This window comes from Podarcis bocagei (assembly GCF_964188305.1).
Source record: "Podarcis bocagei genome assembly, chromosome: 15".
Taxonomy (NCBI): Eukaryota; Metazoa; Chordata; class Lepidosauria; order Squamata; family Lacertidae; genus Podarcis; species Podarcis bocagei.
In genome coordinates, this window is record NC_138141.1 from 30,358,812 (window position 1) to 30,377,336 (window position 18,525).

Below are 18,525 nucleotides of genomic sequence, written 5' to 3' on the forward strand. Positions count from 1 at the left end.
TGTCGTCCGTGGAGGTGGAAACACCAGAGTTTCATCCTCCAGAGTTGGTCATGGGGCAACTGATTCTGCCGCTAGCAGAAAAGGAAGTTACGTGAGAAGGGTTGAGGAAATCATTGGACGCAAGAGGAAGCAGAAGAAGGTGATAAATCGTTACTGCACGCACTCAGTAGGTGAGGGGAGCAACGCTGCCCTAAAAGGCCTGGAGCCAGGATGTGGGGACATCACAAGGCACCTGCCAGGGTCCCCTCTGCTGGGCTTTCCCCAAAAGAGGATTAAAGATCCCCTTTTCTGATGCAGCTCTGACTCCTAAACATCTACTCACATTTCTGCATAAATGGACACCTCAGAAGTTCGGAAATAGCAGGAAAGTTCTAGAAAAACCAGGTATATGGGGCTGATGGACCTAGATGTGGCAACCAGAGACTGATTCAGATCAGGCAACTGTACTCAGGTCCTGCTTATGAGCTTCCCAGATGAATCAGAGAATTGTTGAGCTGGAAGGGACCCCAAGGGCCACACTCCTACAATGCAGGAATCACAGCAAAGCCCCCCCCCCCCAGCCTCTGCTCAACACTCTCCAATGAAGGGGAGTCCACCACTTTCCCAGGGAGTCTGTTGCACTGTCAAACTTCTCTTACCATCAGAAAGTTATTCCAAATGCTTAGTCAGAATCTCTTTTCTTGCAGAAGAAGATCAGCCACTGTGAGGAAAGGAGGTTGCGTGGCAAGTCCCCTCCCCCATGTGAAATAAAGACACTAGACACGGTATTTAAGGTTAATGGGCATGAAAAGGCCACAACTTTATTGATTACAGAATTGAAAGGTATTGGCCTTAGGCATTGGCTCCTATCGACTACCCGGCATGGGGACCGGGAAGGGTTGTCCACAAGCCGTGGGAGTCCTGTTGAAGTACGCCAACTAGGATCCCAGCGGGTGTCACCGCTCTGGGGCGTGCCGGAGGCCCTTACCTCCCAAGGTTTCGGACAAGGCAACGCCCCCCGGAGTCCTCTACCAGACTACCCTTAGCCTTGGGGAAGGTGATGGCTTTTCCTTCCCCCCTTCATTTGCATAACAATTGACCCCTGCCAATGCCTAACCGCCAACACCAAAAGTTGTGACGTTTGCTACGAGGTAGGCGAAAAAACCAAAAGGCTCGAAGAGTGCCAACTTGGAAAAATTCCTACCAGGCCCCTTGCGGCGACCAACCGAAGTCCATAGCAAGGTCAAAGCAACCTAAACCTAAAGGGTGGGTGGGATGGGAAAAAAACTGCTCGGTTGGAAGGGGCAAAGAGGGCGGTCCCCGGGCGTGCCTAGCCTTAAATAGGCTAGTCCATGCCTCCCCGGCCCGCTGATTGGCGGGCCGGGTCGCCGACATGCCCGGGGATTCCCTACTCTCGCGGGGGCAAAGGCTAGCCCCCACGTGAGGATGTGGGAGGATTTCTGCCCGCAACCCCCTCTCCTCTGAAGTCGGAAATGGCTATATTGGACTTAGAGGGCTCACTTTTCACCTGATCCAGCAGCCAATAACACTTTTTAGAGCCACAAAAAGCCAACTCAGAACACCATTTCATAGTTTTTCAGGCTTGCAGTTTTAATCCAAACGACTACCTCCCCACGGTGTGGGACCTCACGAGCCGCCTCCCCCCCCCCCCCCCCGCTTCTCCAGTAAAGTTAACAGATGAAGGAGAGGATGAAGTTCTTGCCTTCATGCTGTGTTTGTGCAATAGAGGCATCTTGTAGCCACAGCTGGAATCCAGATGCTGGGCCAGATGAATCTTTTGGCCACTGATCAAACCAGTCTTCAGTTCTCCCAAAGCATTTCCCTTCTGAGTGTTTGTTCTCATTACAAGAGGTGAGATTGGTTGAAGAATATAGCAACCTCAAAATAGCCCTACCGGAGGAAGCCAGTAGAGCAAGCCACCTTCTGGTCCAGCACCCTGCTCTGACAGTGGCAGATTAGATGCCCCAATAGGAAGCCCGCAGGACCTCAGCATGAGAGCATTCTCCCCTCCTGTCTTTCCATGAACTAGTATTCAGAAGCATTGCTGTCTCCGGTTGTGGAGGCAGAGCATAGCCATCATGGCTGGCCGTCATTGAGAGCCTTATCCTCCAAGAATTTGCCTTATCCTTTTTTAAAACCATCTAAGTTGGGTTGCCATACCTGCCACCTGCAGAAGAGAGTTCCATAGTTGAACTATGTGCTGGGTGGAGAAGTACTTCCATTTATCCTTCAAAACTGTCCAACATTCAGCGTCATTGGGTGTCAACCTGTTGTGTTCTTATGAGAGACGAAGGGAAATGTCCCACCTTCCACTCTCTCCATGCTCTAGACCAGTCATTTATCCTCTTACATGCCCTTTCTCTAAACTAAAATGATTAGAACACTGAAACCCTTCTGCATAGGGGAGACTGAAATATACTCAGAGTCCTGTAGTGATTTCATACTCTTTATTGCAGCTTGTAAAACAGTGATTGAATTGCCCCCCCCCAAAAAAAAAAAACATCAGGCTTTTATATACATTATTTACACAATGAGTCCTGTCTGATTGGCTGATTCTGCTTCCCTCCTGGAGCCTGATTAGTCTTTTCCTGCAGGCCAATCAGTTGTTGCATTCTAAGATCCTACCAGCCTAATAGGCTGATTAACTTCCTCCTGGAGCCTGATTGGTCTTCTCCTGCAAGCCAATCAGTTGTTGCATTCTAAGATCCTACTTGCCTATTGTTCTAGCATCCAAGGTTAGTACATAACAGAGCCCCTCCATCCCCATGATCACTTTTGGTGCCCTTCTCTCTACCTTTTCCAACTCCACAATATCCATTTGGAGGTGAGGAGACAAGAACTGCAAACAGCATTCCAACTGTGGCTGCACCATAGATTTGTAAAATGGTGTTATCATCTCTGCAGGTTTATTCTCAATTCTTTTCCCAGTGATGCCTAGCATGTATTTTACCTTTTCCACAGCTGCTACACTCTACGTCCACAGGTTCATGAAACTACGTCCTCTGAGCCCAAGGTCTCACTTCTAGTCCTTCCCCTCCAGTTCACATTCCATGAGCATTTATGTGAAATAAATATGTTTTGCTCCAACATGTATCACTTTACCCTTGTTTATATTGAATAGCACTTGCCTGCATCCTACACCCATTTTGCTTGTGGCAGATTGAAGGGGGGGGGGCGCTGATCCGTAGCTATGATGTTCAAGGTACCCATGGAGGCAGGAGGAAAGAAATGACTCATGTCAACTTCCAGCTGAGTCAAGCCTTGGGCCATCACAGGACACAAAGTGGATCCCTCTCCCCAGAGAGGGAAGTCTCAAGGGATTACTATTTCAAGTGCCAGAGAGCAAGGAAACCACCAAGAACTTTCGACTGATGCAAGATCCCTTTTTCATGGGTCACAGCCGGCTTCCCCCTCCCCTCTGCCCCTGCCATGGTTTGTGTCATGTGACTAAATATATCCCCAGAGGAAATCTAAGACGCCACCATGACAAAGCAGTTTCTCTTGAAGTGGCTTTGGTTCCTGGCCCTGCAGAACCAGACAATGGTCCTCAAAAGCCAAGGAAGCAGAAGAGTTGGGAAAAGGAGAACCGGGTAGGCCCTTTTCAGTTTTCTCTTCCCTTTTGCCCGGGGTGTGTCTGAGAAGCAGGCACATTTTGCTTTGAAGAAGACAAGGGCACAAGGCAGCTTCAGGAAGAACATGAGAAGAGCCTGATGGGATCTGGTGCCCCATCTAGTCCAGCATCCTGCTCACACCGTAGCCAGCCAGATGCCCATCATGAGAATTCAACAAGGAACATCCGAGCACAAGAAGATCCAAGCACAATTCTGAATCATAGAATTGTGGAGTTGGAAGAGACCCCAAGGGTCCTCTGGCCCAACCCCCTGCAATGCATGTGACTAAATATATCCCGAGAGGAAATCAAAGGCACCACCATAACAAAGCAGTTTCACTTCACTCGGGTTTGGGTTGGGAAAGGTTCCTCGAAAGCCAAGGCAGGAGGAGGGTAGGAAAAGGAGAACCGGAATGCCCTTCTTATTTTGCTCTTCCCTTTTGCCATGGGTGCTCATGAGAAGCCACATAATCTGCAGTATAGAGATAGAGAGAGATAATTCGTCAGTGGCTTTATCTTGCCCAGGGCAAGCAACTTGCAAGCAAGCAAATATCCTGGGGTAAATTGTGCATAAAAATGCACATAATAGTAAACGTAGTTCATGTTGTTTGTGGGCATCCATCTGTCTCGAGAGACAATGGAGTGCATGAGCAGCCCTGAGGGTGCAAACCTGGGCAGTGTATCTGGAGGTCCTGGGCTGCCCAGATGACAAGACCCCCCTCTCAGCCTCACTGATGTGGTCCAAAGGAAAGCAGAGCAATATGTTTGCAGGAATATGGCTGCAGGAATTGCTGGAAAGAGACGTACAAGGCACCATTCAACCATCTTAGGGACTCAGCTCTGGATTTGTGTAGGGTTTACTCTTTAGCCTTTTCTTCTCCCAAAGGTGTCCCTCAAGGCAGTGGTGGTTTAGGGTCAGAGTTTTTCTTCTACTAAATGAGCTACCTTCCCAGGTTAATGAGCACCGTCTCATTTCCCTCTAAAGCATGTGCAGATACTGCCTTAATGACCACCAGATCCACTATTGGTCTCATCCACTCATTCTGTTGGAGCCTGATGAAAATGCATCATTTTAGGAGAAATCGCTTTGCAAAATTGCATGCAAATAGGTATATAAGTAGAAGAAATTCGCACTAAAATGCTGCCGGATTTTCATGAGGAGCACGTTGCAGCTGGGGCAAAGAAAGAGCATTTCTGTTCTTTTATTTTTCCACAGTAACACAAGAAGACACAGGGGAAACACCCTTACGCTCAAGCCAACGTTGCTTGGAGTGTCGTTCCACCACCACCTCCTAGCAACCAGACTCCTGCTGCTGCCTACGGTGGCTGCTAAGGGCCAACCTCCTCTGGGATTTCTGTTCTGAGACATGCAGAGCATGTCTAGTTCTCAGGGAAGGGGGGGGGCTCTGACAAACTTTCCAGAGACAGTGTTTCACTTGGCTGCTGCACGGATTCGAACACATGTGACTCCTGCCTCTGTTCACTGCTACTTTGCTCCTGTTCTTCCTCACCCATTATTTCCCAACTCCTTTCCTCTTCTTCTGGGGTGTGACCTGTTTTAAACCACCAGTCCAATACCTCATTCTCTTCCGCACCCATCCCCCTGGAATGCTCTTGGACTGGCGGTCTCCACCGCTCCTCCTCACGCAAACAGAACATTCAACAGACTGAACAGCCAAATGGTCTTAAACACAAATCCCACCCTCTCTTTCACTGGTAGCAGCTTGCTCACGCACCCTGTCTCACAAAAATGAATATTAAACTGAAGTTGCAGGTGATGTGCAATAGGAAATGAGTCGTGAGAAGCCCTTGGCCTCTCCAGGGCAGCAATCTGGTCAGCAAAGGAACAAACCCATTTCCTAAGAGCCAGGATTTCCTTGTACCAAGCAGACATCTACAACATGGTGCTGCCTCTCTCAGCTTCACCAGGTCAGCTTCCCTGAGGGCCAGGAGCTCCTTGTACCAAGGACACGCCCCCCCCCCAGCTGCAGTCCAGCAGCCAGAGAGTCATACGTGGCACTTTCTGCAGGAGCTATGAAGCCTAAAGAGGGAACGTTGGAGGAACATCCAAGGCTTGCTTACTGTTCTGTGACATTTTGATTGATCTTGATGAAGTGTGGGTTTGGAGGTTCATTTCATGGAACATCAAAAGCTTCCCTTGCATTCCTCACTACAGTGTTTTTTGAGGGTTGTATAACTACCCACTCCTTTCAGTAAAAAAGGTAAAGGACCTCTGACAGTTAAGTCCAGTCGCAAACGACTCTGGGGTTGTAGCAGTCATCTCATTTTACTGGCTGAGGAAGCCGACGATTGTCTGCAGACAGTTTTTCCGGGTCATGTGGCCAGCATGACTAAGCCACTTCTGGTGAAACCAGAGCAGCACATAGAAACGCCATTTACCTTCCCGCCGGAGCAGTACCTATTTATCTACTTGCACTTGATGTGCTTTTGAACTGCTAGGTTGGCAGGAGCAGGGACCGAGCAACGGGAGCTCACCCCGTCGCAGTGATTCGAAACAACGACCTTTTGAAAGCCCAGTAGCCAAGGAAGACAAATATCAAACATCCAAGAGGGTTGGGCTGAGGTGTGTGCATGTCCTTTTCCTCCCTCCCCATCAACAAGAAGGTTCAGCTGTGGAGGCAGACGGGGGATCTGTGCAGCACTGAGAGCAACTGACTTGAAGGAGAAAAGTAAGAGGAATCTCTACTATAGCAGATCCACAAATTCACCTTGGAAGAAGAGGAGACTACAAGGTAAGATGGAAAGTGAAGTGAACCCCGTGAATACAGGACAGAATTGTGGAAGGTCCGGAACTAAAGAGAGGCAAATAAACCCAAGCCTTTCTATGTGGGGTTACCTTGTGATGAGAAGAGCCTTTAACTCTGGGAGGAATAGAGGACTTTGTAACCTCCCAGTGAATGAGAAGAGCTTCACAATCTCTGGGGGTAGTTGAGCCCAAAGATCTTACACTGAAGGGGAGCCAGAAGGACTGAAAAGAATAATGAGTCGCCCCAAAATCCCTCCTCTCTCTCCCCTCTCCCAACACAGATAGCAATAGTACGTTAGCATTGGGGAAGCACTGCAGAAAAAACTAATCAAGCAGGATAAATCCTGCTTAGAATCATAGAATCATAGAATCATAGAGCTTGGGCTGGGCTATTCTTGTGTTAAGAACAGACCAAGGAAGGCACCAGCAAGAAACCCCCAGTCCGAAGGGGTCCTCAGCTTCTCCAGGTCAGCCACTTTGGACTCAGGGGAGAAAACACATTCCCTGAGAGCCAGGAACTCATTGCAACAAGGACATCCCCAGGTTTCAGGGGACCCTGCCTGCTTCTCGGTGGCCTCAACCTGTGGGGTGTCCTCTTTGTCCTCTGAGGACTCTGTATCTGGTACCATTTTGGGGCTGGGAAGAGAGCTGAAGAAGCTTTAGTAGGTTAGCATCAAGGAACCTGAGAGTCCAGGGAATGGTCCTTAAATCTGTTCTTCCTCTCCAGGCAGCATGAAGACCTCTGGGGCTGCCCTCATCTTCCTCCTTCTTGTGGCTATTCCATGTGAGTCCAATTCTTTCTTCTCCCCTGGTAGTTGTCTTACCAGAGTTGGGACTCCCACTGAAGGGTGTCATGCCACTCCCTGGGACCTGATGGACTTAGGGGTGCTCTGAAATGAGGAGCCCCAAGATGGGCCTTTCCTGTCTGACTCAGACCCACCACTCCATTCCCATGGGTCCTGCCCCTGGGTCCCACTGGAGGATTGGCACTGAAAGCTTTTAAGGCGAGATGGAAAACCACTTTCAGATGGGGGCGGCTTCCCTTGTTGGCCACCTTCCTGGGGTCGCATGCCCAGTGGCACTGAATGTAGCCGCTCACAAAAGTGGGGCAGAGCAACTGATATAACCCATGAATTCCAAGCAGGGGGGGAAGGGAGGTGTTGTGGTTTTAGCCCAGCTCTCTCCCATTCCACAGCAAGGGTGCTTTCCAGCCAGGCACAATCACTCAAAGCAGGGGCAGAGGAGGACTAAGGAGAGGCAAGGCCCATGGAGGGCGCTCTGCATTCTGACCCACGACTTGAGGCTCCCCTCCCCTGCTTTTCAGCATAGGATCATAGAAGTGGATGGGACCTCGGGTGCCATCTTCTCCAACCCCTTTCAGTGCAGAAATAGCAGCTCAAGAATCCCTGACAGGTGGCCTGAGTTCAAAAGCCTCCAGCAAAGCAGACTCCTGCACCTTCCAAGGAAGTCTGCTCCACTCCAGTGTCTGCCACTGGAGTCTCAGATTTCAGCAGCACCCTGCGCAACGCCAAAATTTTGCGCCCCCTTGCTTCTCATGCTCCATTGTAAATCATAATTGTGGAATTCTCAGCAGTGCCCCCAAGGCTCCATGCCCACTGAGACCATGCTCCCCTACATCCACCTCTGTCCACTGTCAGTGAGGAAGCACTGCAGGACCAGTGGGAGTCTATAAACTGTAAAATGTATGATTATTTTGCCAGGGGAAGTCTGGGGAGAGGGAGATAAAGAGGCTTAGTGGGGGGAGTGGAGTCATCATTCCAACCAAAGGCTTGAGGCTCCCCTTTCCAGCTTGTTCAACTTAGTCCTCCCTGCAGAGGCAAGGGGGAGGGAGTGTCCAGTGATGCTTCAAGATGACCAGTGCAACCTCCCCTCCCCGAGCAAGAGCTATTAAGTATCCAACAAAAGCAGTCCATCAATAACAGTGCCTGCCTTCTCCTGCTTTCAACAGCTGTGGTATCCAAAAAATTCTGCTGTGCCACATATGCCAAGAAACCATTCCCAAAGCACCAGATAAAGGAATATTCGTACCTCACCTATCCATGCAAGCGTGATGCTATAGTGTAAGTTTCTGGTGCTGGGTCAAAGCTGAGAGAACACTTGGTTAAGGATGCTTCAACACTGTGGGTGAAGAGAGCTGATGGGACGCTTAAGGCTTTGGAGGCCAGTTCTGAGGCTGGGGGAGGGGATGCAGGAGAGAGACACAAAATCAGAAAGATAGGGAGAAATTGTCACCTTGGAACAGGAAGTGACTCCACTTTGAAAAACATTCAGGAGTTTTAGTAAAGGTAAGAGGTAACATGATGGAAGTTCAAAAAATGGTGAAAGTGGAAAGAAAAATGCTTTCCTTCCTCTTTCATAACACTAGAAATTGTGCACATTCCCTGAAATTGAATGTTGGAAGACTCAGGGCAGATCAAAGAAAGGACTTGTTAGCATAGCAGAAAGTCAAAATATGGAACTCATTCCCCCAGGTGGCAGTGAAGGCCATCAGCTTGGATGGCTTTAAAAGTGGATTAGACAAATTCATGGAGCAATATTGATGGCTGGTAGCCATGATGGCTATGGGCTGCTCCTACAGCCAGAGGCAGCAATGCCTCTGAATACCGGTTGCTGGAAATCACAGGAGGGGAGAGGGGGCTGCTGCTCACATTCTCCTTGCTGGTTTCTCACAGGGATCTGGTTGGCCACTGTGAGAGCAGGAAGCTGGACTAGATGGGGCATTGGCCTGATCCAGCAAGTCTCTTGTGATGTTCTTGTGTTCCCATGGGATCTGCTACAATGCCCAGCTAGGGATGGATGAAACTCTCCATTTCACATTTGCCTGGTTTTACAGTCTTATGTTCAGTTTGCCCAATTTAAATGAAGGTCTTCTAATCTACATGCATTTCTGCAAGCTGCTGCCCCACAACAGGAAGTATTTTTGCACCTGATTTTTCCCAATATGAACATATCTGCATGCTCCAATTTGCTGAAAAGCTGAATGGCAAAATTCAGAGAAACATGAAAATTTGGAGGCAAGCCACATCTTGTATTGGATTTGGAAGTGTGAATTTGATAGGTAGACATTAAGTTGGGAACAAAATTAATTTCTCTTCCTCCTCCCCCCCCCCCGCCGCCCTTTGCACCACCCCCCCTACAATGGCAGGACGTTTGAAAAATGAAAGCTTAGAGTCTTGGCACCAAATGCAATGACACCATCCTAAATCCGGTCCTCTCTGTAGCACATTGTAAATGCCTGCTTCCCCCCTGACAGATTCAAATTCAAGAATGGTAAATTGGGCTGTGCTAATCCAGACGACGAATGGGTGCATGATCTTGTGGCATATGTGGATACGTTGTATGAACGTCCTTATCCTGGCAACTACAGACCCCTCAGAGGGAAAAGGAACCCCTGAACCTCAACAACTTCTTTGCTGTTTTGGTGAACTTCCTTTCTGCCTATCTCTCTCCACCTTCAAAAACAAAATGACTCCTTAATGGCTGGACAGAGTCTTCATCCAAGGGTCTCTGTGGCTATCAAGGGAGTTTGTCAAATGCCCTTTTCTTAGTTAAGTGTACTTGCCTGGCATAACTGACATTGTTTCAGGGTTTCTGTTCATGCAAACAATTGTCTATTTACAAGCAGTTTTGAAAGACCAACATGTAGAGCAGGACAAATCTAGTTCCATACCCCTTAGTGCATGTTATTTACAAGCTAACTACCAGGTCTACCCAAAAAACATTTTTGCTTCTGCACTGATGTAAAAGAGCTTGTGAACATATAACTGCTTCATATTGTATACCTGCTTCGACTACCTGCCCTTCCTCTGCTCTGAGTATGCTTGCAGATCAGTTCTCCTGTTGGCTTCCAAAAATAAAAATGCAAACTGCTTTGTGTCTCTCTGAGTCTTTTTCTTCTCTGATAATCCCACAATGAGGTGGGTTGGATGGGAAAAGGTGGGAGGGGAGAGGAAGGTCAATCCCAGACACGGAGGATAATGTTGCAGTTATTAATAATGCACAGCTTGAAGCAACCGGATGCATAAAAAACTGTCTCATTTTGAAATAAAAATTGTCCAGACCCATAAATGTGATTCAAAGCTTTACTAACCAGAACTTCTTCAAAACAGATACAAAAAGAAATCAATAATACATCCAAATAGTTCCATAAGACATATGGTTGTCCAAGCATAGGCTTAGCATCATCTTAGAAATACAATATAACTCCGAACAGGCCTAGAATCAAAAATCTCTCTCCTTACAGTATCCATTAGCCTGCAGCTTTATTCTCTTCCAGAGAGACTCATTTCCACATATTTCTCCCACTGTGTCTTGGAACAAAAAAACACACCAAACACAGCTCCCTTCAAAATGGCAATTTGCAATTCAATGCCTTAATCACGTGATCTAAGGTTAATCACTCACTTGTAAGAGCAGAGAACATCAACAGTGAATCATTAACTTAGCTAGAAGCTTAAAGAGGTTGACAGAAGAACCCCCCAAGCTGTTTACAATGAAGAATCTAAAATATCTGCTTGTTTTAGAAATCACAAAGATTTAAAAAACATTTACATGCATGTTTCAGATATTTTAAAACCCTGCGATTTACAAAATAATTTTACATACAAAAATTGCATGTTAAAATGACGTGTCTTGCATGATGAAAGAAAACAATGTAGTGAACCTCTTTGTTGTATCCCTGATCTCTGATGGTGATGGAGGACCTCAAGATCTGAGTAGCTGATTTGGGAGCAGGGTGTCCTACAGGTCCTGGGGTCCCAAGCCATGAAGGCCTTTGAATGGACAACACCATAAGAACATCAGAAGAGCCTGCTGATTAGGACAATGACCCATCTAGTCCAGCCTCCTGGTCTCACAGTAGACAACCAGATGCCTGTAGGAAACCAGCCAGGATCAAGGATTTAGACAAGAGGTTGTTGGAAGAACATTCTGTCCTGGCTGATTAGCACTGTCAAAACTAAAAATAACAAAACCTGTGTCTGGAGTGGCCCTCAGCTTCTCCTGGTCAGCCAACATGATCCCAAGGGACCAAAGTCATTTTCTGATGGCCAGTACACCCCCAAAGCTACGGTCCAGTAGGAAGAGACTGACGTGTCACTTTCTGCAGGATCCACATAGTGGGCAGTCTTCAGAGGGAGTGTAGGAGCAGAATTCTAAACCTTACTCATTATTTTGTGACGTTTGGATTAGATACCTTCCAACCGTCCTGATTTTCCAGGGAAAGTCCCAGAATTATGAAAGCCATATCAGCTTCTGATTTAATCCTAGAACATCCCTGTTTCCACTCCCTTGGGCAGCGTTCTCCCTCGGGCAGCTTGAAGCAGCTGCTGGAAAGTGGGCAAGTCGGAGGAGAGGCCACTGCTACTGAGGTCCAGCCCCACATGACCCATGAGCTCTGAGGGGCAGGCAGAGGGCAGGGCTGCCCTGAGTGGGAAGAAAGGGGGAGCAGAGCAGAGTGGGGTGGGAAAGACAGGAAAAGTAAATTAAGGAAGTTAACCTCAGCAGTTCACATTGAGAGTAGAAAAACCATCAGTACCTGAATTAAAAAATAATTTAAGCCATTCAGGTGTCAAAATGCTCATCTCCACTTGAAATAGACAAAATTTCAAAAGAAGGGTGTTTCAAGACCCCTGCCTCTCCCTGAAAAGGCAAATGCTTTCAGTTTTCTGTGAAGATCAATTTATTCCCTCCAGCTGAAGTTCTCAAAGCAGACAGTCGATAAACAGACACCAGGAGGTGCTGTAGTTAAAGACATGGCCATTCAGCCTTCACCTGCAACACAGAAAAAGCAATATATGATCTAGTCTAGTGGACCGATCAGCCCACACAAACAGGCTGAGATTGCTTCGTAACAGGAAAGCGTCATTGACCTCAAGGGAACAATCTCATTGCTTAAGGGTCTGGGGCTCCTTGTACCAGGAACACACTCACAGCTTCAGTCCAATGGCCAGAGAGTTGGACATGTCCCTTTCTGCAGAATCCACAAAGTCTGAAGAGGGAGCATGGGAGGAACATCCCAAGGCCTGCTTACTGTTCTGTGACATTTTGATTGGTTTTGATAATGGTACCTATATGAGGAAGGTGTGGCTGGGGAAGGAGACGGAGGGTCATCACAACTGACTTTGATGGTTAAAGGTGGGACAAATCTGTAGCTCACCAGACCCCTAAAACTGAACTTGGAGAAGGAGGTGATTACCTGTTCCAGGTAAGAGGGAAAGCGAGGGGACCTCCAGAAATATAGGACAGAATTGTGAAAGGTCTATAGCTAAAAAGTAGTAGACAAGCCCAATCCTTTATATGTTAGATGGTGAAACAGACTCCCTTAGAAAGGAGTGGGCCTGGACCTGAACCTTTTGGTGCCAGAATTCTCAAGGACTGGGGCGGGAAAACTCTCTGGGGGGTCTTCATCAACCCAGAGGGTCCCCCTCAAGGGCACCCTCAGCATTGATTTCACAGGAATGTTCCTGATCCTGGACCTGTGGGTGTCCTGTTTGTCCTTTGGGGACTCTGTGTCTGGAACCAGATTGGGGTTGGGGATGGTATGTAAAGGGACCCCAGGAGGAGCTTTAGGTGTTGAGCATCACAGAAGCCCAGGTTGCTCCTGGAAAGGTCCTGAAATCTCCTCTTCCTCTCCAGGCAGCATGAAGATCTCTGGTGCTGCCGTCACCTTCCTCTTCCTCCTCCTGGCTACTCCACGTGAGTCAATTCCTCTCCTCTCCCTTGATAATTGTTCTAGGAGATTTGGGACTCACACCAGAGTTGATCGTGTTCGTTCCATGGGCTTGATGGTCCTGGGGGATGGAGATCAGATGGAGCAGGAATCAGATCAGATTATATCAGGCAGGCGCCTTCACTGTACTCTTTTGGGCTCCTGCAAAAATAATTTTTGTTTAGACAAGCCTGGCCAAAATCGATACGAGTTTTAAATCCATTTGTAATGTGTTGTTGTTTTAACTTTTTAAAAGTATTAAATTGTTATTCATTTTTAAAATTGATCGTTTTATTGCTTTATCCCTTTTTGTAAAGAGCTTTGAGGGCTTGTTTGTTTTCTTTTTATGACCAATTAGTGCATAAATCTTATGAAATAGATCAGCCAGTGTGGTCACTGTTCAGGACCTAATATGTCTGGTAACTCAACCATGATGTTTGCTCTTCTCAGCCCTTACGGGTCGGCAGACTCCCGCTCCCAGCTGCTGCCTAAGCAACTCTAAAGTTCCAATCCCAAAGAGTGAAGTCGAGGATTATGCCCTCAGCTGGCCTTACTGCCTGCGTTCTGTGGAGTGAGTTTTCGGGAATGGGCAAAAGGCAGGAGGGCTGTTGGCCAATTAGCGGGGAAGGGGTTGAAGAAACATGGTGAACGAAGGGTTAGGCATTTGGGGGCCATTTGTTTGTTTGTTTGTTTGTTTGTTTGTTTGTTTGTTTGGAAGGGGAAGGCAGCAGAGAAGCCAGAATAGAGATTGAGATAATTAGGGGGTCGGGGGGCCACTAGGGAGTGCATTGGAAGATGGCTGACAATAACATCTCTCCGACCCACAAGAGGTAATTTGGAGGCTATGATGGGGGTAATTAGCCTCCTTAACCCCCCCCCCAGGATTGTGGGGGGGATGGCCCTTGCCTGCTGTGCCCTATACCACCCCCGAATTTGTGGGGGTGGGGTCACTAGACACAAAGCCCTCCTGTGGGATTTCGGCACTCCTGGACGCCGTCCCTGATTCGCGCCACTAGATGCAGAACTTCAAAGGAAACAATTTGGATGAAAGGAATGCACATATTTCAAGAAAGAAGGGGGAGTAAAGACTGCTAACAGAAGAGATCTCTGACAAAACAAGATAAGAATAAAACATGAGAAGATACGCCAAGACAAGGTACGGCAAATGACTGATGGGGGAGGGGGGGAAACTCTCCTTTCTTTCCCTATGTGATTAAACAAGAATCCCCTCCCCTCACGAGTCAGAAATGTCGTTTTAAGGACTTAAGCTGTGGATTTAAGGCTGTGTGGAGATAAACTTTCGAACCAAAGCACGTTTTAAGAAGAGCGTGGAATGTGTAAGAGCTTTGGAATGACGCAGTTAAAAATGCCGTCGCTATATTGGGAAGTTCTGTCGGAGGAGGAGAGGAGTCTGGGAGGAGAAAGAGAGAAATAGAGCTGTTTATATATTGTGGGTTAAACTCCTCAGTGGGACTTAAGAGCGACAGTTTTACGAGACTATGATGGAAAGAGTGATGTTATCTATGAAGGAGACGATATATGGAAACCATCTCGATTTGAGGATTGGAAGAACGGAAAATTCACACAGGACTATTATTACTATTGGTGTTTATCGGCTTAAGGAGACTATCAGAAGAGATCATAAAGAAAAAAGAGAAAATATATGAACAAGATGTGATGTGGAAACAGCAAGATAAGATGGGATAGAACTATGAACTTTGTTTGGACTGATTGGGACTGATTGGGACATTAACGCAGCAGCAAGAAGATGATCAGAATCCCCCTTCGGATCTTGAAATATGGGTCCCCCCAACAAAATTTAAAATTCGGCTTTGTAATTCGGAATTTATGTGATATGATTTAATTTGATGTGATTTGCCAGTTAGTAAAAATTATTTTTTTAAAAAGAGAGATAATTAGGGGGTCGGAGGGAAGAGCAGGAATTAGCTCAGTGGTAAGAGCATCTGCTTGGCATGCAGAAGGACCCGGCTTCAATCCCCAACAGCATCTACAGTAGGGCTAGGAAAGACCCCTGCGTGAAAATGCTGGAGAGTTCCTGCCAGTCCAGACATTACTGAGCTAGATGGAGCAATGGTCTGACTCATCAAAAAGCAGCTTCATTAGCTGAGGCTGGCTTTGTTGTTACGGTTTCATTCAGTTTTCCAGCATTAAGTTCAACACTTGCAGACGTTATGGTGCCCTTTTGCTCCGATATATATGCATTTTTTGCAAGCAAATCCCTCAGCGCAGAGTGTGCGTTTGGAACATCATTTTCACTAATACAGATATTTTGTGTCCATTCTTTAATGGGAGAAATATATGGAAAAATTCAGAGCAATTTTTGAAAGCAAGCTGTGTTCCAGCAGGCATACTGGCTTGGGAAGTGGGAATTGTGTAGGTGAGCATTCAGGTGTGAGCAGAACAAATTTCTGCCCCATCCCAGTGCCTTGCATTGTGGCAGGTGGACTGCCCAATTAAAGTGGGGTCCTTGGGCTAATGGAGAATTAAAAGGGTATTCTCAGTGGCCGACTGTGGGTGCTTGCTACTTTCTCTGACAGGTTTCATCTCAAGCATGGTAAATTCAGGTGTGCTGACCCGGATCAGGCGTGGGTCCATGAACTCATGGAATACATAGACAGCCTTGAAGATACCTGCATCTGAAACTGGCACCAGTTGCAGAGCCCTTCCTAGGAGAAGCTACCCTGAACCTCAGCGACACCATGGCTGCTTTGCTGGACCAACTTTCTCCCTCTCTCTCTTTCTCTCTTTCTCCCTCTCTCCCCCCCTCCCCAAAGTTTTGGCCCCTTCACACCGAACAGAGTCGTAGGCCCTGTCAGCACTATGCATTTAAATCAGGATCATACCACTTTAAACCATACCCTCCAATGTTCCTCCGATGAAAATAGGGACATTTCTCGCTCTGAAGTTGACACGTGTCCCTTTCTTACTTTGGTACAATAGACATCATGATGCACAACTGCCCTGTCTTTACCGGGACATTCCAGAATTGCAGAAACTGCCCCAGCTTCTGATTCTATCCTGGGATGTCCCAGGATTTCAGGCAAGGGGGACCAAAAGACATGTGTGTTTTGGTTCCGCACCTTTGCTTGCTGGTCAGTTGCTGCCCACCACAGGCAAATGAGGAGGGCCACAGCTTCCTGAAGAACAGTGCTGCTTCTGGAAGGAAGGCACTGTGGCCCTCCTTGTGCATGTGGGGGGGGGGCAAGCAGCCCCCACCAGCACATGGGTGAGCAGTGATGAATGGTGGCAGACATTGGCGGGGGCACACACACATGAGCTGGTACAGTGGCAGCCAAGGAAGTGGCGGCAGGAGGGTGCGAGCGGCAGCAGGATGGTGGGTGGGGTGTCCCAATTTCTTCTTAGGAACTGTTGGAGCTTATGTATGCACTGTTTGGGGGTTTCTGTTCATGCAAACAACCATCTACTACCCTACCAGAAACTTTGAAAAACCACCTTGTTGGTTTCCAGACTGTGGCTCCAAAATGGATCCAGTTCTCTGTCTCATTGGACGTGTTAACTTACATTTTTAAGTACCTTTTCCCCCCTTGCAAATGCTTTGCCCTCTGCATTGAACAAAGTGAACTTGAGAAAACCCAAGTCCAGCCTCCTATATCGCTGCTTAGACCACCTTCCCCTTCTCTGCTCTGAGCATGTCAGCAAATCAGTTCTCCTACTGGCTTCTTCCTAAAATAAATATGTAATGGGCTTCATTTCTGTCTTTTGCTGTGTCCTTCTCTTTGCTGAAAATCCCAAAATGATGTGGGTTGGACCAGAAAAGAGAGGGAGGGGTTTAGAGTTAATTTAATACATTTGATGATGGAATGGGTTTTATATTTTATTTTATTCTGTAACTGCTCTGAGACCTCCAGATATAGGGTGGTATATAAATTCAATCAATCAATAAAAATAAATCCAATAATTCCCTCCATTCAAAACCCCCAAAGCAGACAATCAATAAGCAATCACCAAGAGGTGTGATATTTGACCGTTCAGCACTTTCCAGTAAATGATATTTTAGCTGCAATATAGAAAAAGCTAAATATGATCTAGATCCCACACTCAATCAATTTATTGCATACCAACAGGCTCTTCATCTTCAAAATCAGATGACCTCATCACAGGTCAGCCACTCTGAACTCAAGGAAACAAACACATTTCCTGAGGGCCAGGAGCTCCTTGTACCAGAAACAAACCCATAGCTTCGGTCCAGGGGCCAGAGAGTTGGACATATCCCTTTCTGCAGAATCCATGAAGCCTGAAGAAGGGGCATAGAAGGAAAATCCCAAGTCTTGCTTACTGTTCTGTGACATTTTGATTGGTCTTGATAAAGTTATTGCCAGACTGTGGGCTATTGGCTTCTTCTTATCAAGAACAACACGAGGTCCCTAAAAAACACCACTTTTTTAGATACTGCCACCCACTCCCTTGAGTACCTTGCCCCCAAAATGTGTGGTTGGTTGATAGTTATTGTATTTAATGGGACAGGCTAGGTTTTGGTTTGGGGCTGGGTTGTGGAGGAGAACCACGAGCTGTACAGCAAAAGGAAATTCAATGCAGAAGTTGGTGGTATGGCTTGCTGTCAAGCAAGATGTCTGCATCATCTGTCTTCCTCCAACCAGGGAAGGTAAAATGTTCTGTACATATTCTAAAAGCAATTTCCCCTTGCATAGTTTGTTTGGCACATTTGAACTCCAGATTCCACTCCTCTCTAAGTTCCTGAATATCTACCTTCCAAAAATATACAAAGCATCTATGAATGGTTATGGGTTCAGCTTTGTGTGAAGATCAATTTATTCCCTCCAGCTGAAGTCATCAAAGCAGATGATCTATAAACAGACACCAGGTGGTGCTGTATTTAAAGACATGACCATTCAGCCCTCAGTGGTGATATTTGAACTGCAACATAGAAAAGCAATGTGTGATCTAGTGGATAGATCCCACAATTGCCCCATTTCTTGCACACAAACAGGCCTACTCTCTATCTTCAAATTCTGATTACTTCGTAACAGGAAAGCCACCTTGACCTCAATGGAACAAACTCATTGTTTGAGGGTCTGGAGCTCCTTGTACCAGGAACAAACCCATGGCTTCAGTCCAGTGGCCAGAGAGTTGAACATGTCCCTTTCTGCAGAATCCATCAAGCCTGAAGAGGGAGCATAGGAGGAAAGCCCCAAGTCTTGCTTACTGTTCTGTGACATTTTGATTGGTCTTGATAAAGTTATTGCCTGACTGTGGGCTATTGGATTCTTCTTATCAAGAACAAGACATTCCTTTTATTCCCAGTTTTTTGGGGATTGTCTATCACCCACTCCCTTGAGTACCTTGCCCTTAAAGTGTGTGACTGCTTGATAGTTATTGCAACCTATTGTAATTTTTAAAATAAATTTATTTATTTGG

The 18,525-nt window shown here is 46.9% G+C and overlaps 1 protein-coding gene across 3 annotated transcripts; it reads left to right on the forward strand.

Moving 5' to 3' along the window:
* Positions 1-6,197: 6,197 nt before the first annotated feature.
* LOC308574046 (C-C motif chemokine 5-like) lies at positions 6,198-16,827 on the forward strand. 3 transcript variants are annotated; one of them, XM_081171504.1, is made up of 5 exons: positions 6,198-6,363; positions 7,105-7,161; positions 13,035-13,094; positions 13,558-13,678; positions 15,666-16,827. In XM_081171504.1, exons 2-5 carry the CDS (start codon positions 7,110-7,112, stop codon positions 15,766-15,768), a joined length of 336 nt encoding a protein of 111 aa, XP_081027630.1. In that variant the 5' UTR covers positions 6,198-6,363; positions 7,105-7,109; the 3' UTR covers positions 15,769-16,827. The 3 variants fall into 3 exon arrangements, with proteins under 3 accessions (XP_081027630.1, XP_081027631.1, XP_081027632.1); XM_081171505.1 differs by lacking the exons at positions 13,035-13,094; positions 13,558-13,678; positions 15,666-16,827 and adding exons at positions 8,347-8,458; positions 9,652-10,268 and having other exon boundaries at positions 6,218-6,363; positions 7,109-7,161; XM_081171506.1 differs by lacking the exons at positions 6,198-6,363; positions 7,105-7,161 and adding an exon at positions 12,306-12,603.
* The last annotated feature ends 1,698 nt before the right edge of the window (positions 16,828-18,525 follow it).